Source organism: Dipodomys merriami, unplaced genomic scaffold, assembly GCF_024711535.1.
Source record: "Dipodomys merriami isolate MVZ:Mamm:240054 unplaced genomic scaffold, mDipMer1.0.p SCAF_156, whole genome shotgun sequence".
Classification (NCBI taxonomy): domain Eukaryota; kingdom Metazoa; phylum Chordata; class Mammalia; order Rodentia; family Heteromyidae; genus Dipodomys; species Dipodomys merriami.
This window is the reverse complement of record NW_027202893.1, coordinates 1805521-1827135: the sequence shown is the minus strand read 5'-3', so window position 1 is coordinate 1827135 and position 21615 is coordinate 1805521. Positions and strand designations below refer to the sequence as shown.

General features: G+C 40.0%; 1 protein-coding gene across 3 annotated transcripts; it reads left to right on the top strand.

Moving 5' to 3' along the window:
• Nucleotides 1-1058: 1058 nt before the first annotated feature.
• LOC138827484 (cathepsin S) lies at nucleotides 1059-18573 on the top strand. Of its 3 annotated transcripts, none has more exons than XM_070023028.1 (8): nucleotides 1059-1166; nucleotides 3612-3738; nucleotides 7149-7271; nucleotides 10122-10271; nucleotides 10979-11206; nucleotides 13254-13419; nucleotides 15313-15415; nucleotides 18145-18573. In XM_070023028.1, the coding sequence occupies exons 1-8, from the start codon at nucleotides 1141-1143 to the stop codon at nucleotides 18242-18244; spliced, it is 1023 nt and encodes a 340-aa protein (XP_069879129.1). In that variant the 5' UTR covers nucleotides 1059-1140; the 3' UTR covers nucleotides 18245-18573. The 3 variants fall into 3 exon arrangements, with proteins under 3 accessions (XP_069879129.1, XP_069879128.1, XP_069879130.1); XM_070023027.1 differs by having other exon boundaries at nucleotides 3609-3738; XM_070023029.1 differs by lacking the exon at nucleotides 10979-11206 and having other exon boundaries at nucleotides 3609-3738.
• The last annotated feature ends 3042 nt before the right edge of the window (nucleotides 18574-21615 follow it).

Below are 21615 nucleotides of genomic sequence, written 5' to 3'. Positions count from 1 at the left end.
GGGGGGGGGGGAAGAGGAGGAGAAGTTGGGGGGGCGGGTTTACAGTGCCCAGGCCCAGAGTTCAAGCCCCACAACCAACAAAAAGAAAAAGAAAAAAAAAAGAAAACAAAAGAAAGAAGAAGAAAAAAAAGAATAAGACAATTTCTAGACAGTCATGAGGAGTTAGGATTTGAGAGACTATTAATTCTAATTTTTTTTGGAGGGGGGGGGTCCGGTCATGGGGCCTGAACTCTGAGCCTGGGCGCTGTCCCTCAGCTCTTCAGCTCAAGGCTAGCACTCTACCAATCGAGCCACAGCGCCACTTCCAGCTTTTTTTTTTTCTGCTTATGTTGTGCGGAGGAATCGAACCCAGGGCCTCATGCATGCAAGGCAAGCGCCCTACTACTGAGCCACCTTCCCAGCCCAAATTGGTATTTTTAATGAAGCAAGTTCTTTTAAAATGTGGGATGTGGGCTCTCTGCTCTTTTCTAGCTCTTTCTCAGCTCTTTCCTTCTCTTCTCTTTCCCAGCTCTCTCTTCTCTTTTCTAGCTCTTTCTCACCTTTTCCCAACTCTTTCCCAGGCCTTTCCCAGCCACGTGGAGGGCCAACATGGCCTGGTGCCAGCCAGAATGATGAATAAACCTACCCCTTACCTGAAAAAAAAAATGTGGGGTGTGGGATTAATGTATAACCTTCTACTGATACTCTCTTGATCTCCTCTACTGAAGGCTCTTTCTCTCCCCACAGGGGTCCCTGCCTCCCTCCCACCCCAAACCTGGATAGAACCCAGGACCCTGAACTTTGGCTTACCACTTAAACACAGTACTCATAGCCTCTTGATTTTGTTTTTGAGACAAGGTCTTGCTACCTTTGCCCAGGCTACCGTATTGCCTCCCAACTAGCTGGAATTAAAAGCATGAGCTTGTTCTAGGGGCTCATCTTGATGATTTATTATACTCGCTTTGTGCTCAAGACAGTAAGAAGATGGCCAATGGTAGCAGATCTTACAAGACTTTAAATGAAACTGAAATGAAAGTTCACTTCCTCATTGTGGATACCTCATGTGACAAGTTTTGATTTCTTTTTAAAGCAACTGAACTAATATATCTCTTCCACCTGTGACATCTTTGGAGTGAGCACGCCAGCTCTCGGATTTTTACTATGGAAGCTCCTGCGGGTTCTATCGTGTATGTACTATCCATTTGTTGTTATTTTTCTCCTGACATTTGGTTTTAGGTTCCTGACATTCAGTTTGCTTTGCCTACCAAGTTTTAAATATTTGCTTTCAGGAAGTAAACTAAAAAAAAAAAAGTCGTGTTGTTCCATTTGCCTCATTTGTCTGATTAAAAAGGAACTATTCTTTAAAATTAATGTCTCCTTGAAAATCTGTACTTGAGACTAAACCTAGTCTTCTTTGGAATATAATTGGAAAGTTTACATGTTTAAAGTTTACTGTTTCTGAGTTTAAAAGAAATAGAAAGTAGAATCTAGTTTGAAGTAGTTAGTTACTGAGTTTCTCTTAGTCTCTTTGAATTAAATATAGAAATGGTGTTTTAGAAAATAATTACTTCCTTTAAAAGCAGATATTTGATTTGTAGGAAAAAGGAAAATGACCTAAGGATGGGAGATTAACTAATAGAAGCTGTCTTCTAACTATCTCTATTGGTGTTTATTTTATTTCTAAAATTATTTTTTGGTGAAGTCCTGGGGATTCCAGAGTTTCACGCATGTTAGGCAAATGCTTTACCACTAAGCCTCATTCTTATTCCTATTTGTGTATTTTATTTTTGTGGTAGTGGGCGTTAACGTAGTCTTCTAGCTCAGCCTCCTGACAGCAGGGGCTACAGATACATGGCACTGAGCCTAGCTTATTTATTTATCTGTCTGTCTGTCTGTCTGTCTGTCTGTCTGTCTGTCTATCTATCTATCTATCTATCTATCTATCTATCTATCTATCTATTTTGTCGGTCATGGACTTGAACTCTGGGCCTGGGTGCCTTCTCTGAGCTTTTCAGCTCAAGGCTAGCACTCTTCCATTTGAGCCACAGTGGTTAATTGGATGTAAGAGTCTCACAAACTTTCCTGTCTGGGCTGGCTTTGAACCATCATTCTCAGATCTCAGCCTCCTGAGTAGCTAGGATTACAGGCATGAGTCTCAGGTGCCTGGCTGCCTAGCTTGTTTGTTTGTTTCGTTTATTGCCGGTCATGGGGCCTGAACTCTGTACCTGGGCGCTGTCCCTCTGCTCTTCAGCTCAAAGCTAGTGCTCTACCACTTGAGCCACAGGGCCACTTCTAGCTTTTTCTGCTTATGTGGTGCTGAGGAATCAAACCTAGGACCTCGTGCATTCAAGGGAAGCACTCTTTCACTGAGCCATCTTCCCAGCCCCATGCCTAGCTTATTTTTAAAATTAAATTTATTTATAAAATCATACAAACTATATATATATTAGCTGGATTCTATGAGATGTTTCAACATGTTTATGCACTAGGGTTTGGATATTTAAATAGGCCAGTTAAAACAGGTTCATGGGGGCTGGGAAGGTGGCTCAGTGGTAGAGCGCTTGCCTTGCAAGCATGAGGCCCTGGGTTTGATTCCTCAGCACCACATAAGCAAAAAGAAAAAAGCCCGAAGTGGTGCTGTGGCTCAAGTGGTAGAGCGCTAGCCTTGAGCTGAAGAGCTGAGGGACAGCACCCAAGCCCAGAGTTCAGGCCCCACAACCAGACCCAAAAAAAAAAAAACCAAAAAAAAAAAACCAGGTTCATGGGTTCAAAAATTCAAAAGACAACCTGATTTTTCTTCTTGAAGATAATTTGTTTTTTTTTTTTTGCCAGACCTGGGGCTTAAACATAGGGTTTGGGCACTGTCCCTGAGCTTCTTTTGCTCAAGGCTAGCACTCTATCACTTGAGCAATGGCACCACTTCCGGCTTTTTCTGTTTCTGTGGTACTGAGGAATCAAACCCAGGGCTTTATGCATGCTAAGCTAGCACTCTACCACTAAGCCACATTCCCTGCCCAAGGAGATATATATATATATATATATATATATATATATATATATATATATCAGAAAGGAGAAAATAAAATTTACCTCAATTAGATTTGTAAACAAATCTTGGAAAATCCCCTACTTTTTTTTTTGTCAGTCATGGGGCTTTTACTCGGCCTGAGCACAGTCCCTGATCTCTTCAGCTCATGGTTAGCACACTATCACTTGAGCCACAGAGCTACTTCTGGTTTTCTGAGTGAGTTTATTGGAGATAAGAGTCTCACGGACTTTCCTGCCTGGGCTGGCTTTGAATGGTCATCCTCAGATCTCAGACTCCTGAGTAGCTAGGATTGCAGGTGTGAGCCAGCAGCGCCTGGCTGGAAAATCCCTACTTTTTAACCCCTTGGGTATAATAGGAAATTTATGAAAAATCATTTATAAATCCTTAGTATTGGAAGTAATGGTTCAGACAATTCAGTCCTCATTTCTTGTGTCTGTATATTCTTCCAAGTTACCTATATAATTCTGATTTACAAGCAAGTGTTCCTTTAATGGACTTTGCATTGCTATACTGTTTTAGAAATACAGAGTTGCAATATATGTAGCTAACAGCTATAATTCCTATATTACCTTCCTCATAGCAGAATGAAATGGCTGGTTTGGGTGTCCCTGGTGTGGTCCTTCACAGTGGCCCATGTCCATGAAGATCCCACCCTGGATCATCATTGGCATCTCTGGAAGAAAACCTATGGCAAACAATACAAGGAAAAGGTAGCTACAATTGCCACTTGAGTAATATGTTTTTATACAAGTACCCTGACTTCTCCCTCTCAAAATCTTGTTCTTTTTTGTTTGTTTGTTTGTTTTTTGATCCTTGAATTGTGATATGATTTTTTTTAATTGTGAAAATACTATACAGAGGAGTTACAATTACATGGGCAAGATAATGAGTACATTTCTTTTTTTTGGGGGGGGGGGTCCGGTCATGGGGCCTGAACTCAGGGCCTGGGCACTGTCCCTCAGCTCTTCAGCTCAAGGCTAGCGCTCTACCACTTGAGCCACAGCACCACTTCTGGCTTTTTCTGTTTATGTGGTGCTGAGGAATCGAATCCAGGGCCTCATGCTTGCAAGGCAAGCGCTCTACCACTGAACCACCTTCCCAGCCCCCCAATGAGTACATTACTTATCAAGCATTTTTGCCTCCTCCATTGTTTCCCCTTCCCATCCCTTCCCATTTTCCCACCCTCCCCATCTTCCCCCTTCTCCCCCCAAATCTTGTTCTTATAGATATGTTTCCCAAAAATGTCACGCACTTATTTCTTGCCAGATGCTGTTATTCTTATTATATAGCAGAAAGCAAAACAAAGTTCTTGTTGCTATGGAACTTGCATTACACTGGTAGAAACAGGAAATAAACAAAAATATAAATAAAAATATCAGTATGTGAGATAATGCTAAGTACAGTATAGTAAGTAAGACATGGGTGGTAGCAGTGAGAAATCCGTCTGACAGGATAGGTTGGTGAGGGAAATCCCACAAATAATGTGACATTGGAGTAGAGTTGACAGAGAGGTAAAAGCAAAACAGTGGAGTCTAAGTCCCAACCTTAGGGAAAATTAGTATAAGACCCTAAAGAGGCAGCATTATTGCCATACTGGAGCAACAAAAAGTCCTTCATATAGATCCTGACATGTAGAAGTGCTGCTAGAAGTTAATTCTTGACCCTGACTTCCTGTTTTCTACTTTTTATTTCAAAGCATACTTGTTGAATAATTTTAACAACCTTATTGCTTAAAATATCTACTTCATATACTACGTCACTTGTAAATTATCAAGTTTCTTTAATGTTATTTTGTATGAAATAACTTAATAGATCATATATACCTTAAATTCTCATTTATTTATTCATTTTCATTGTTTTATGATGATACCAGGGCTTGAACCTAGAGCCTCATACTCTCATTCATCTTTCTTGCTCATGGCTGGCACTCTACCACTTGAACCATGCCTCTAGCCCAGGTTCTTACAGGTTATTTAGCGATAGTCTTGTAGATTTTTCTGCCCAGGTTAGCTTCAAACTATTGATCTTGTATCCCACAACTTTTCTGAATTTATCAGTTTTTTTGTGTGTGTGGATTATACAGTTTTAGATATTAATATAGTAAGATCATATTAACAACATAGATAATTTCACTTCTTCCCTTTCCTATTTAAATGCATTTTCTTTCTTTTTCTTGCCTAATTTCTCTGCCTACAATTTCTATTACTGTGACAAATAGAAGTGATAACATCTTTTTTTCCCCAAACTTAGAGGATTTTTAAACTTTTCATGGTTGAATATGATGTTACTTATGGGCTTGTCATATATGGCCTTTATTGGGTTGAGGCACATTGCTTCTATACTCAATTTGTTTAAAAAATTTATCATAAAAGAATGTTGAATTCTGTCATAGATCTTATTAATCTACTGAAATGATTATGTGGTTTCCATAGTGGTGCTGAATTTTACCCTCACTCACTCTGTTTAGGACCAGGTCCCTAATTTCAAAGATGACTACAGTTTTATGTGCAGTTAATATGTTTGTATGGTTAAATGAATGCTATGCTTCTTCTGTTTTTTTGGTCTGTAGTGGGGCTTGAACTCTGGGCCTGAGCTCTGTTAGCTCAAGGCTTAGCACTATACCACTTGAGCCACAGTGCCACTTTTGGTTTCCTGGTAATTAATTGGAGATAAGAGTCTCATAGACTTTCCTGCCCTGGCTGGCTTTGAACCATGATCCTCAGATCTCAACTTCTTAAGTAGTCATGATTACAGGCATGTGCCATGGACGCCTGGCACTATGCTTCTTTTTTTTTTTTTTTTTAATGATTCCAATTCCTCAGGAGAAATGAATATGACATTTGACTGGTATCTTACCCTGATAATTTATCTCTAGTTTCACTTCTATCTTTCTTTTCCAGTAGTTTGTTAGGTTTATTTTTATCTCTTCTACTTTTTCTCTTCTAGTAGTTAGGAAGAATGGCCATTGTGCACGGTCATGCCCATGACTGGGATGATAGTAAGACTTTTTACTATATCCTGAAATGGAGCAGAACAGGTTTTCCTGACTGCTTACTGGGCTACAGCCTGTTGTTCTTGTTGGGTTTCAGCTATTATAGGATGCCCCATGTATATGGTATTCTATATATGGTATGTTCTATGTAAATGTATCTCCCAGAGAACAAGAAAATCAACAACCAGCATAAGAATTCATTCTGGGTAAAGTCAGTGTTAAATGTTATGTTAAAAAACTATCCACGCCGGGTGCCAGTGGCTCATGCCAATAAACCACTAGAAAACCTGAAGTGGTACTGTGGCTCAATAGGTAGAGCACTCACCTTGAGCTAAAGAGTGCAGGGACAAACAACAACAACAACAACAAAACTATCCAAGCCAGGCACCTGTGGCTCACACCTGTAATCCTAGCTACTCAGGGGGCTGAGATCTGAGGACAATGGTTCAAAGCCAACCCAGGCAGGAAAGTCTATGAGACTCTTACCTCCTTTTAACCATCAAAAAGCCAGAAGTGGAGCCATGGTTCAAGTGGTAGAGTTGCTAGCCTTGAGCACAAAAGCTCAGGGACAGGGCTGGGAATGTGGCTTAGTGGTAGAGTGCCTGCCTAGCGTGCATGAAGCCCTGGGTTTGATTCCTCAGTACCACATAAATAGAAAAAGCCACAAGTGGTGCTGTAGCTCAAGTGGTAAAATGCTAGCCTGGAGCAAAAACAGCTCAGAAACAATGCCCAGGCCCTGAGTTCAAGCCCCAGGACCAGCACCAAAAACAAAACAAACAAAACAAAGGAGGAGTCTACAATGCTTGATAAGAAATGTACTCATTATCTTGCCCAAGTAATTGTAACCCCTCTGTACAGTATTTTCACAATAAAAAAACAAAAACAAACAAACAAACAAAAAAACCTTTCCATGAAAGAAAAACATTCCCACTAATGAACACTAAATTATGAAATAAATTAGGAATTCTGTAATATATAAACATATATTGGATAGATTCATCTATTTATTTGTTTCTAAACAGATATGCATTTGGTAGATTACTTTGTAATTTGCCAACTTTACTTAATTTACTTTACTTAATTTGCCAACGATGCAGTAAAATTGTGTTCTTTTTCCTTATATGTTAGAATGAAGAAGTAGTACGGCGTCTCATCTGGGAAAAGAATCTAAGGTTTGTGATGCTTCACAATTTGGAACATTCAATGGGGATGCATTCATATGATCTAGGCATGAACCATCTAGGAGACATGGTAAGTAAATTACAAATAATCCTATTTTCCTGTCATGGTTTCCTGTCTCCCCAAAAGCAATCTGAAGGAAAAAGATAACAATAAAGGATAAAAACAAAGATTAAAAACAAAGGAGGCTAAGAAAGATAAAAACTAAGGAGACCAAATAGCCAGAGCAGGGGATGTAGCTCAATAGTAGAGCCGTTGCCTACCATATGTGAAGTACTAGGTGTGATTTCCAGGTAAAAACCATTAAAAAAAAAAAAAAAAAAAAGGGCTGGGAATGTGGCTTAGCAGTAAACTGCTTGCCTAGCATGCATGAAGCCCGGGGTTGGATTCCTCTGTACCATATAAACACCAGAAGTGGCTCTGTGGCTCGAGTGGTAGAATGCTAGCCTTGAGCAAAAGAAGCTCAGGAACAGTGCCCAGGCCCTGAGTTCAAGCCCCAGGACTGGCAAAATAATAATAATATGCTATTTGGGTGTGTTTTTCTTTTATTTTTTGCTTGCTTATGATACTGGAGATAAATCTCAGGGCTTTGTGCTTACTAAACAAGTGCTGTACAATTGAGTTCAGCTCCAGCTCTCACATTAGTTTTAGAGTTCGTTCTACTTTACAAAATTTTACCATTGTAGCCAAAATTAAGAATCACAGCATGGGAAGTGGCGCTGTAGTTCAAGTGGTAGAGCACTCGCCTTGAGCTGAAGAGCTGAGGGACAGCGCCTAGGCCCAGAGTTCAAGCCCCACGACCGACAAAAAAAAAGAATCGCAGCATCTTCCAGTCAAGAGTGGTGTCTCACATTCATAATCCTAGTTACTTGGGAGGTAGAGGCCAGCCTGGGCAATAAAGAAAGAAAGAAAAAGTAAAGAGACTACAATTAAACCAGTAAGCTGGGTGCTGTGGTTCATGCCTGTCAACCCAGCAGTTCAAGATGCATAAATAGGAGGATCTCAGTCTGGCTGGCCCCAACAAAAACTAAAAAGTAACTAAAGAAGCTGGCACTGGTGGCTTACACCTATGATCCTAGCTACTTAGGAGGCTGAAATCTGAGGATCACAGTTCAAAGCCAGCCCGGGCAGAAAGTCCGTGAAACTCTTATCTCCAATAAACCACCAGAAAACCGGAAGTGGCGCAGTGGCTCAAGTGGTAGAGCACTAGCCTTGAGTTGAAGAGCTGAGGTACAGCGCCCAGGCCCAGAGTTCAAGCCCCATGGCTGACAAAAAAAAAAAAGTAACTAAACAAAAATGGGCTTGGGATATGCCTAGCAAACACCCGCCCTGAGTTCAAACCCTAGTAGTGGCAATACATGCATACATACATACATACATACAAACTTGGGGAAAAGTGAACAAAGGGGTGGCATTGTCCAAAAAATTTTGTACTCATTACCTGACAATGAAATGGTCACCCATCTGTATATTACCTTTAAAATAATAATAAACATACATTTAAGAAATCACAGTACCTTTAACATGTCTATATTCTGAAGAAAAAAGTCATAATACTATTATAAAATGTTACTTTGCTTTAAACCACAAATCTAACTTCCTATAGCTTCTAGTTTTACTGTTACTTTTAGTCTGCTCTTCTGCTTAGGAAACTGGAATGTTAATGCAAAGTGTAAGACTAAAGAGACTTTAAGTCTACTCACCATTACTTTTTTTTTTTGGGGGGGGGGTCCGGTCCTGGGCCTTAACTCTGGACCTGGGCGCTGTCCCTCAGCTCTTCAGCTCAAGGCTAGCGCTCTACCACTTGAGCCACAGCACCACTTCTGGCTTTTTTTTCTTTTTGCTTATGTGGTGCTGAGGAATCGAACCCAGGGCCTCATGCATGCAGGGCAAGCGCTCTACCACTGAGCCACCTTCCCAGCCCCATCACCTATTACTTTTTAGTCTATTAGTAAGACTAATACTTACGTTGGTCACAAGCAATATTTGTTTTTCTTAGCTTTAAAATATATTAGCAGGCCAGGCACCAGTGGCTCATACCTGTAACCATAGCTACTCAGGAGGCTGATATCTGAGGATCAAAAGCAGCTGGGGCAGGAAAGTCCATGAGACTCTTTTTTTTTGGGGGGGGGGGTCCGGTCGTGGGGCCTGAACTCTGGGCCTGGGCGCTGTCCCTCAGCTCTTCAGCTCAAGGCTAGCGCTCTACCACTTGAGCCACAGCACCACTTCCGGCTTTTTTCTTTTTGCTTATGTGGTGCTGAGGAATCGAACCCAGGGCCTCGAGCATGCAAGGCAAGCGCTCTACCACTGAGCCACCTTCCTAGCCCCTCTATGAGACTCTTATCTTCAATTAACCACCAGAAAACTGGAAGTGGTGCTGTGGCTCAAATGGTAGAGCACTAGCCTTGAGCTGAAGAGCTCAGGGACAGTAATCAGGCTTAGAGTTCAAGCCCCATGACATTTTTGAAAAAATTAATTCATTAATTAAAAAAATTAGCATTTGTAAACACTAGAATATTAAAAAGAACATGCAACCAGGTGCTGGTAGCTCATGCCGCTAATCCTGGCTGCTGAGGATGCTGAGATCTAGGGATTGCTAGCCTAGGCAGAAAAGTTTATGAGGCACTTATTGCCAACTAACAACCCCAAAAATGCTAGAAATGGAGCTTTGGCTCAAGTGGTAGAGTTCTAGCCTTAAGCAAAAAAACTCAGGGACAGCGCGCAGGCCCTAAGTTCAACTAGCACCAAAAAAAAAAAAAAAGACATGCAGCTGAATGTATAAAAATTTTAGTTTAAAAATATTACATTGCTTCATTTATATTTCTAATTTTATTAAACACTGTGGTTAAAACTAATATTGCCAGCTTTAAAACAAACAAACAAACAAGGATATGTGAAAAGTGATGTGTATTTACTCTGTAGACCAGTGAAGAGGTGGCATCTTTGATGAGTTCCCTGAGAGTTCCCAGCCAATGGCAGAGAAATGTCACCTATAAGTCAAACCCTAATGGGAAATTGCCTGATTCTGTGGACTGGAGAGAAAAAGGGTGTGTTACTGAAGTGAAATACCAGGTGAGTATTACCACCCCATGCCTCTGCATTCTAGGCAGACCTGCAGACCTCTCTCTCTCTCTCTCTCTCTCTCCCTCTTTGTTTACCCATATACTGGGAAAGGAATTCAGTCTTTTGTGTTTGTTATTCTTGTATTCCCTACTAAGTTGTAAGGTCCTATGGGGTAAGGATCACATTTACACTTTATTTATTACTCCCTCAGTGCTTAGAACACCAGTGGTTATGAGAACTCCATTGTATACAAAAACTATATACATCCTTCTGTAAGGCCAAGTTAGTGTTCATCTTATCCATTGGTTAGGTTACACCTGATTTTCCTAGGTATCATTTGATCTGAGGAAGGATACTTTAGGGGAAGGAAATCAACCTATTGCCTCTTAAAATCATGCTACTGTAGACATTTATCTCCTCTTAGAGGTGAAGATAGGTGGAATTTGGCACATGCTCAGTGGATACTATTAATATATTTGACTATGCTTACTATTCTCTGAGCTTAGATATTTACAAATATCAAGGTTTAATCTTGCCTAGAGAACAATAAAAGATTTAGTCTTATTTCCCACTGTCTAAGAGAGAAGGAAATTGTAGTGGGGACTGCTTCCTGAGAATTACGGACAGATGTGACATGGCTAGGAGTTGCTCTGTATTGTGAAAGCTATCCTCACTGATTTTCTGTGGTTTCCTTTGTGACCTTATGTGTATTTTAGGGTGCCTGTGGTGCTTGCTGGGCTTTCAGTGCTGTGGGAGCACTAGAAGCACAGCTAAAGCTGAAAACAGGAAAGCTGGTATCTCTCAGTGCACAGAACCTGGTGGATTGTTCAACTGACAAATACCAGAATAAAGGCTGCGGAGGTGGCTTCATGACAAATGCTTTCCAATACATCATTGACAACAATGGCATTGATTCAGAAGCTTCCTATCCCTACAAAGCCGTGGTATGTCACAGGCAAACTGTGTGTGCTATCCCATGACCTTGTTCAATTCATTGACTCATTGTACCAGAATCACCACTTACTCGATTATCTGAGAAGCAGTGTTATGTGTATGAGAGAGAAGACCCATGAATAACTCTTAAATTCCAGAGTTTTCTTTCTTCTGCAATAGCCTCCTTAATTTGTTAGTGGCAGTGGGTATATATAGTATATCAGAGTTGCTATAATCCAAGCATCTCAGGAGTTTGAGGCCAGCCATAGGTAAAGGAAGACCCTGGCTCACAATAAAATACAAGACCAAAGGGCTGGTAGGGTGGCTCAGGGGTTGCCTAGTATATTTATAGAATCTGGGCTCAGTCCCCAGTGGCAGTGTGGGGATAACCAGCGGCAAAATATTTTTATACAAGGAAGGAGTGTTCATAATTAAACAAAGACTTTAGCCAAGCCATCTTTAAAATTCTCTTTGAATAATCTCCCTAATATCTTTTGTTATTCTTATTAGACAGCCTCCATGCTTTGTCTGATTCTCAGATCATCAGGTGACAATGTGGCTCATGCCTATAATCCTGGCTACTCAGGAGTCTGAAATATGATGATCATGATTCTAAACCAGCCCAGACAGTCTGTGAGACACTTATCTCCAATAAACCATGAAAAAGCCAGAAGTGGAGCTCTGGCTCAAGTGGTAGAGCACTAGGCTTGAGGGAAAAAGCTCAAGGATAGCACACAGGTCCTGAGTTCAAGCCCCAGGACTGGCACAAAAAGAAGAAGGAGGCCGGGCGCTGGTGGCTCACGCCTGTAATCCTAGCTACTCAGGAGGCTGAGATCTGAGGATCGTGGTTCAAAGCCAGCCCGGGCAGGAGAGACCGTGAGACTCCTATCTCCAATAAACCACCAGAAAACCGGAAGTGGCGCTGTAGCTCAAGTGGTAGAGTGCTCGCCTTGAGCTGAAGAGCTGAGGGACAGCGCCCAGGCCCAGAGTTCAAGCCCCACGACCGACAAAAAAAAAAAAAAAAAAAGAAGAAGGAGGAGGAGGAGGAAGAGAAGGAGGAGGAAGAAGAGGAGGAGGAGGAATGGAGGAGGAGGAGCAGGAGGAGGAGGAGGAGGAGAAGAAGAAGAAAAGAAAAAAGGAGTCGTAGATACTTTAAAAGATTAAAGTGCGGCCAGGCACCTGGCTCACATTTATAATCCTACCTATTCATGAGGCTAAGTAGGTAGATTTTTTTTTTTAATTTTTTGGGCCTGGCAGATGAATCCAAATTGGAGACTCTTGTCTCCAATTAAACAGCAAAATGCTGGATCAGAAGTATGGCTCAAGTGGTAGAGTGCCAGCCATGAGCAAGAAAGCTGAGCAAGAGCATAAGGCCCCAAGTTCAACACCCAGTAGAGGCATACAAAAAAAATTTTAATAATAAAATTTATTAACATTACATGCCAGATATTATGCTATATTCTTTATGTGTCATATCTCTTTTAAAGTGCAGAGAATGATGGGCTGGGAAGATGGCTCAGTGGTAGAGTGCTTGCCTTGCATGCATGAGGCCCTGGGTTCGATTCCTCAGCACCATATAAGCAGAAAAAGCCAGAAGTGGCACTGTGGCTCAAGTGGTAGAGCTCTTGCCTTGAGCTGAATTGTTGAGGGACAGCACCTAGGCCTAGAGTTCAGGCCCCACAACCAAGAAAAACAAACAAACAAACAAAAACAATAAAGTGCAGAATGAGTCAGGTGCTCATACCTATAATCCTAGCTACTCAGGAGGCTAAAATCTGAGGATTGCAATCACATCCAACCTGGGGAAGGAAAGTCAGTGAAAATCTTATTTCCAATTAGCCATCAGAAACCCAGAAGTGGAATTGTATCTCAAAGTGGTACAGTGCTAACTTTGAGCACAAAGGCTCAGGGACAGCACCCAGGCCCTGAGTTCAAATCCGACAACTGACAAAAATAAAGTGCAGAAGGCAAGCATATTTGAAAACTAGACTTAAGAGTATTGGTGATTTAGAAAGGAATTCTAACTATGCTTCTTTATCTGATTATACTTTTTTAAAGGATGAAAAATGCCATTATGATTCAAAAAATCGAGCTGCTACATGTTCCAAGTACACAGAGCTACCCTTTGGAAGTGAAGATGCACTGAAAGAAGCTGTGGCCAATAAAGGACCTGTTTCTGTTGCCATAGATGCGAGTCATCCTTCATTCTTCCTCTATAGAAGCGGTAAAAACCGATATATTATCCTCTTGTTATATGCTAACTTAGCATATAGGTTAACCAGAATGTTACATTTTATATTAACATTTTATAGCCACTTCTAATTACATGCCAGGTAATATGCTAAATTCCTTATGTGTCAGATCTCAATTAGCACCACAATAACCCTAATTTGCAAATGAAAAATCTCAGTAGAGAAGTTGGTTTACCTAAAGTCATACTACCTGAAAGTGATTAAGCTGTTGTTGAAAATATAAACTAGTACAGCCATTATAAAAAGTGGTATGGAAATTCTTCCCCAAATTAAAATAAGAATTACTACTGTAATACAACAATTCCACTACTGGGTATAAAGGAAAATCAGTATGTAGAAGAGACATCTGTACTGCCATGTTTACTGCAGCACACTATTCAAAGTGGCCAAGAAATGGAAACAACCCAAATGTCCACTAACTGATGAATGGATAAAGAAAATGTAGTATATATAGACTATGGGATATTTTTCAACCATGAAAGAGAAAATCCTGTTGTTTGCAAAAAACGTGGATAGAACCCGGGATCATTATACTAAATGAAATAAGACAGTCACAGAAAGACAAATACTGCATGATCTTACTCCTATGAGAATACTTAAAAAATGATTTCAGACTAGGGATGTGGCTCATGTAGTAAAGCATTTTGTCTAGCTTGCTTGAAGCTCTGTGTTCAATCCCTAATATCACAATAAAATAAATAAATAGTTAACACCAGTAAGTTAAAAGCAGGCTAGCTGGGTGCTGATAGCTCACGCCTATAAGCTTAGCTACTTAGGAGGCTGAGCTCTGAGGATCATGGTTCAAAGCCAGCCTGGGCAGAAAGTCTGTGAAACTTTTAACTGCCAAAAAAGGTGGAAGTGAAGTTGTGACTCAAGTAGTAGAGCACTAGCCTTGACCACAAAAGCTCAGGGGCAGTGCCCAGGCTGGAGTTCAAATGCCAGGACCAGCACCAAAAAAAAAAAAAAAAAAAGGCAGAATAATTGTTAAGAGAAAGTGGTAAAATAGGAGGAAGGGAGGAATAGGGACTACTTGACCAATGGGTACTAAGTTATAGTTATATAGGAGTAAACAGTACTTTGTAGTATTGCTTATTAAGATGACCATAAATACTCCAAGGCTGGAGCATGACTCAAACATTTGCCTAGCATACTTGAGGACCTGGGTTCAATCCCCAGTAACTGGAAAGATTATTATAGATGCGTGTAGTGATGTATGGCTGCAATTCCAGCACTCAGGATCTTTCCTCGATAAAAAAAAAAAATAACAGGGGCTGGGAAGGTGGCTCAGTGGTAGAGCGCTTGCCTTGCATGCCTGAGGCCCTGGGTTCCATTCCTCAGCACCACATAAGCAGAAAAAGCCAGAAGTGGCGCTGTGGCTCAAGTGGTAGAGCACTAGCCTTGAGCTGAAGAGCTGAGGGACAGTGACCTGGCCCAGAGTTCAGGCACCATGACTAGCAAAAAACAAAAACAAAAACAAAACAAAAAAATAGCAAAAAAAGATGGTTATAACTAATGAAGCATAGTACATATTTCAAAAGACTGGTTGAAAGGAATTTTAATGTTTTCAAATAAAGAAGTTATGTGTTTGAAGAAACAAACATATTATGCAATGCACACATGGATCAAAACATCTGAGGGAATTATGATTGAACTGATGCTGAAGTTGGCAGGAAAACTGACAGATATAGCATGATGTCAAAGAATTATAAGCTCTAAAATAGTTGATACATGAAAGTATGTTACTAACATTTTAATTAATCTTGTCCTATGTCCAAAATGGTCTAAGAAAAAGTAAGAGAATTTTCAAATGTTTTTTATTATCAGATGGCATTCATTCTTTTCCCACAACTAAATTTTGTTCTCAGGTGTCTACGATGACCCAGAATGTACTCAGAATGTGAATCATGGTGTGGTAGTGGTTGGCTATGGTAATCTTAATGGGAAAGACTATTGGCTTGTGAAAAACAGGTAAGATATTTGTAAATTATTGTCTATTTAATTAAATCAAGAATTTGAAGGAACATCAACAAATGATATTGTGATTATGATGATGATCATCATCATGACATTAATAATAATAAACATCTATAGTTTCTTACCAAATAATATTCTAAGTTACTCAGTTCCTCCATTTTTCCACTTACTCATCTCTTTGTTTTCATCATTTGTCTTCTTCAATACTTCTCTATTTTTTTTTCAGTTCCTCTTATGAACAAGAATTCTTTTGGTTAGCCCTAAATGTTGGTATCTCCCTCCCATCCATCCATCCTCTGCACAATATCTTTTTATTCTATATTTTTCTATATCATCCCATTCCTACAACTTTAGCCATAACTTACATGTTTATGATTTTCAAGTATATATCACTACCTTTAATGAAGTTAGGTATCTGCAATATTTTCAATTAAATATACTTTTACATTTTATTTTATTTATTTATTTATTTTTGGTCCACTCGTGGGGCCTGAACTAGGCCTGGGTGCTGTCCCTCAGCTCTTCAGCTCAAGGCTAGCAGTCTGCTTGTATTGCAGTTTTAGCACTGAATGGATTCTGCCTTATCTAATAATTATTTGTATAATTATAATGACAAAATCTCTGAATTATAAAGAAATTCAGACTTATCATAAAGTTATATTCATTTGATTCAAAGGACTATCCTTAAATGAGAGACCATATCCTGTTTTCTTTTTTCGTTCTTTTTTAGTTTTGGTGTTAAATGTCATTTCTTTAATGAAATTATGGTGATAATGGCATAAAATTTGTGTGTGTGCATGTGTGTGTTGTGTGTATGTGTGTGTGTACATGTGCACCAGTCCTGATGACAGAACTCAAGGCCTGGGCTCTGTTCCCTGAGCTATTTTTGTTTTTGTTTTTTTGGGGGTCCGGTCGTGGGGCCTGAACTCTGGGCCTGGGCGCTGTCCCTCAGCTCTTCAGCTCAAGGCTAGTGCTCTACCATTTGAGCCACAGCGCCACTTCCGGCTTTTTTCTTTTTTGCTTATGTGGTGCTGAGGAATGGAACCCAGGGCCTCATGTATGTATGCAAGGCAAGCGCTCTACCACTGAGCCACCTTCCCAGCCCCCTAAGCTTTTTTTTTTTTTCCTGGCTTCTGGTGGTTAGTTGGAGATAAGAGTCTCATGGACTTTCCTGCCCAGGCTAGCTTTAAACTACAATCCTCAAATCTCAGCCTCCTGAGTAGCTAGGATTTACAGACATGAGCCATTAGCATCCAACTAATTTTTATTTCCATATATGTTAACTTTTAAATTGATAAGTTCATATCATTCTACAAAAAATGTTAAATCTTCTATGTCCATGTAATAAAAAAGTGAGCAGATCATTGGTGTCTTCTACGTCTATCCCATGAATTCTCTCAGCATCATCCCTGACAAGTTGTTCAACAAATCTCTGCTCAAAAAGTTCCAGTGCCAAGGAGTTTACTTCCTCACAAAAGAGCACATTCTATTTTTGAATAGCTTCAATTATGATAAAATTTATCCATTCAGGTCTTTCTAATCTGGCCTGCTCATCAGTTACTTTAGAATCCCCTTTCCTATGACATTTTCATTAAAATCACTTGAAGTATTTCTTTTTTTCTTTTCTTTTCTTTTTTTTTTGGCCAGTCCTGGGACTCGAACTCTGGGCCCAGGTGCAGTCCCTGAGATCTGCGATTAATTGGAGATGAGTCTCACAGAGTTTTCTGCCCAGGCTGGCTTCAAACCACCAGTCTCAGATCTCAGCCTCCTCAGGGATTACAGGTGTAAGCCACCGGTGCCCAGCTCAAAATCTCTCTCTCTCTCTCTCTCTGTCTCTCTCTCCTTTCTCTTCTTTCTTTCTTTCTCTTGCTTGCTTGCTTTGCTTTTTTTGTGCCAGTCCTGGAGCTTGAACTCAGGGCCTGGGCACTGTCCCTGAGTTTCTTTTGCTCAAGGCTAGTGCCCTACCACTTGAGCCACAGCACCACTTTCAGCTTTTTCTCTTAATGTGGTATTAAGGAATCGACCCCAGGGCTTCATGCATGCTAGGTAAGCACTCTACCACTAAGCCACTAAAACATCTTAAAGGTTGTTCCTAGTAAGTCACTGGTGGCTCATACCTAATTCTAGCTACTCAGGAGGCTGAGATGTGAGGATTGCAGTTCAAAGCCAGCCTAAGCAGGAAAGCCCATGAGACTCTTATGTCCAATCAACTATTCTAAAGAAAAAAAAGGCATTAGTGACACTGTAGCTCAAGTGGTAGAGCACTACTCTGAGCAAAAAAGCTCAGGTACAGCACCCAGGCTCTGAGTTCAAGCCCCAGGACAGGCACAAAAACAAAAAACAAATAATCAAAATAAAACAAAAATTATCCTAGAGGAATCTTTCTTTCTTTCTTTCTTTCTTTCTTTCTTTCTTTCTTTCTTTCTTTCTTTCTTTCTTTCTTTCTTTCTTTCTTTCTTTCTTTCTCTTGCTTATTTGCTTTGCTTTGCTTTACAAAATCATTACTTATGATGATCTATTATGCAAAAACACTTAGAAATGGAGCCATATAAATACTTGTTCTTACACAAGGCATATTTACAAAGCAGGAACCTTGGGATGAACTTTGCATTGTTGTCTTAGGTATTTGTTTCATATGGAAATCACTCTAGGACATAAACAGATAAAAGTGGGTATGATTTTATTGTATTTGTTTTTCATTTTATGTTTTTTTTTTTTCTCAGCTGGGGCATCAGCTTTGGTGAACAAGGATATATTCGAATGGCAAGAAATAGTAAAAATCACTGTGGAATCGCTAGCTATTGCTCCTACCCAGAAATCTAGAGGATCTCTTCATTTTACAAGTCAAGAAAATGAAATATCACCTTAATTTGACCTTCTATATTCTGGAGAAATAAGTATGTCACAATCAATGTATATTTACTATGTTAACTGGAAGATATAACTTGCCTCTTCACTTATATAACTTTACATATCTGTGAGAAAAGCTTGCAAATTAAGTTATAAATTTACTGTAGACATAACTGTATATGAACTGGTCTTCCTGAGATAATCTGTTGTGTCTGTCAGTGTTTTATTTTACATTCTGTCATTTTGAGTCTCCTATAGCCTTTTGGAACATGATGTTTAATAAATCTGTCATTTCAAATTTCTATTATTACCACATATCATTTTTTCCCTTTCTTTTTTCCTTTTTTTTGCCAGTCCTGGGGCTTGAACTCAGGGCCTGGGCACTGTCCCTGAGCTTCTTTTGCTCAAGGCTAGCACCCTATCACTTGAGCCACAGCACCACTTCTGGCTTTTTCTGTGTATGTGGTACTGAGGAATCAAACCCCAGGGCTTCATGCATGCTAGGCAAGCATTCTACCACTGAGCCACCTTCCCAGCCCACATATCATTTTTTTTTTTTTTTTGTCGGTCATGGGGCTTGAACTCCGGGCCTGGGCGCTGTCCCTCAGCTCTTCAGCTCAAGGCAAGTGCTCTACCACTTGAGCTACAGTGCCACTTCCGGTTTTCTGGTGGTTTATTGGAGATAGGAGTCTCACGGTCTCTCCTGCCCGGGCTGGCTTTGAACCGCGATCCTCAGATCTCAGCCTCCTGAGTAGCTAGGATTACAGGCGTGAGCCACCAGCGCCCCGCTACACATATCATTTTTTTAAAGTTAGTCTTAAGAGCTGAGAATGTGGCTTAAGTGATAGAGTATCTGTCTCCTAATTGTAAACCTCTGAGTTCAAACCCTAGAGAATAAAAACAAAAACAAAACAAAACCCAGAAAAAATCCCTCACATTATTTTTCTTAGGTAATTGTTATGTTTATAATAAGAATGTTAATTATAGTATACTGGTAATGGCTATGGCAACTTTGATAGGAAAAAATATTAATTTATACATTTTCTAAGGCTCACATTTTATCTTTGCACATAACAAATTTAATAAGGGGTTTATTTATTTACTTATTGGCAATACTAGAGTTTGAGCTCATGGCCTTTCATTTGCTTACTAGGCAATCTACCATCTGAGCTACAGTACTACTCTTCATATTACTGGTTATTTTAGAGATGAGACTCTTGAACTTTGTTCCTTGAGCTAGCCTTGAATCATTATCCTCTGGATTTCAGAGTCCTAAGTAGTTAGGATTACAGGTATGACTCACTAACACCAGAAAGATTTATTTATTTTTTTGTCTGTTGTGGGGCTTGAACTCAGGGCTTGGATGCTGTCCCTGAGCTCTTTTGCTCAAGAATAGCTCTCTACCACTTTGAGCCACAGCTCTATTTCCATTTTTTTGTTTTTTTTGTTTTTTTTTTTTTGTTTTGGGGCTGGGGTTTTGGGTTTTTTTGAGAGTGGTGAATTGGAGATAAGAGTCTCCTGGGACTTTTCTGCCTGGATTGGCTTTAAATTACAATCCTCAGATCTCAGCCCCATATGAACACAGGCTTGAGCCACCGGAACTTGGCTTTATTTTTAATGGTGGTATATATTTATCTAGTTACTTACTTGCTTTAGGCAATATTGGGGTTCGAACTCAGGATCTAATTCTTGTTAGGCTTTCTACCACTAAGCTATGCCTCCAGCTTTTAATAAGTGGTTTAAAATTAAATGATATATAGGAGGGGGCATTGGTAGCTCACCCATAATCCTAGCTACTCAGGAATCTGAGATCTGAGTAATCTGGTTTGAAGCCAGACTGATTCTTATCTCCAATTAACTTCCAAAAAGCTGGAAGTAGAGGTATGTCTCAAGTAGTAGAGTGCTATTCTTGAACAAAAATGATCAGAGACAGTACCCAGAGGTCCTGAGTTCAAGTCCCAGGACTGGAAAAACAAATTATATAATATAAACTTCATTAATCATTAAACTCATGTGCTTAAAATTGAGCAGTTTTTTGGTTTTGTTTTGTTTTTTAGCATTTGTTTGTTTATACGATGCTGGGAGCAAACAGCCTCCCTCTGAGTCTCATCTTGGGCCTGGAAGAATTATTTTAATGATCAATAATTTAATATATTAGTTTAAATAATTTTTGCAGGGCTGGGAAGGTGGCTCGGTGGTAGAGCGCTAGCCTTGCATGCCTGAAGCCATGGGTTCGATTCCTCAGCACCACATAAGTAAAAAGAAAAAAAAAGCCGGAAGTGGCACTGAGGCTCAAGTGGTAGAGCGCTAGCCTTGAGCTGAAGAGCTGAGGGACAGCGCCCAGGCCCAGAGTTCAGGCCCCACAACCGGACCCAAGAGGGTCAAGATCTGAGCTCCAACAGCCCTCTCCTGTCTGTCCATCCATGTATCCATTCTCCTGTCTCATCTCCAAGATGGACAAGGTCTGACCACAGTCTGCCTTCCCCTCTGTCCACTTGTCTGTTCTATGTCTGTCTAACTTGTCTTAGTTTTGAGTTCTTGCAACCTCAACTTACTTTTAAACTAGATTGATTTTAAAAGAAGTCTAAATAAAGTTTCTCTATATTCAAAAATAAAAAAATAAAAATGAAAAAATAATTTTTGTCTAGTCATTAACAATTAACTAGGACCTTTCTTGAAAAACAAGTGAATGAAATACCCAAACTGAATTTGAATCTTCAAAGTATTCTACTACTCATCTTTTTACCTAATTCAGATGGATCTGCCTCATAACTGCTGTATGAGTATATTGTTTCTGAAAAAGCAGGAGGAATTTAAAGTTTAACAATTTTAAAATTCATTCCTGTGACATGAAAAATGTGTTGAATGTTGTCATCATATATCCTAAACTGACCTTTAAATAATTTCACTATTTCTACCTCCCTCTTCACTCGGCTCATCTTAAAGAACAAGCATTGATAAACATAGTTTTAAAGTACTTAATTATCTTTGATTTCTATTTCTATTTTATTTTAGTTTGTACTGGTACCAGGACTTTAACTTAGAGTCCTGCACTCTTGCTTAGGTTGTTGGGGGTTTTTTGCTCACGGCTGGCATTATACCACTTCAACCACACTTACAGTTTTTTGTTTTGTTTTGTTTTTGGGTCCGGTCGTGGGGCCTGAATTCTGGGCCTGGGCGCTGTCACTCAGCTCTTCAGCTCAAGGCTAGCGCTCTACCACTTGAGCCCCAGCGCCACTTCCGGCTTTTTTCTTTTTGCTTATGTGGTACTGAGGAATTGAACCCAGGGCCTCAGGCATGCAAGGCAAGCGCTCTACCACTGAGCCAACTTCCCAGCCCTGTTT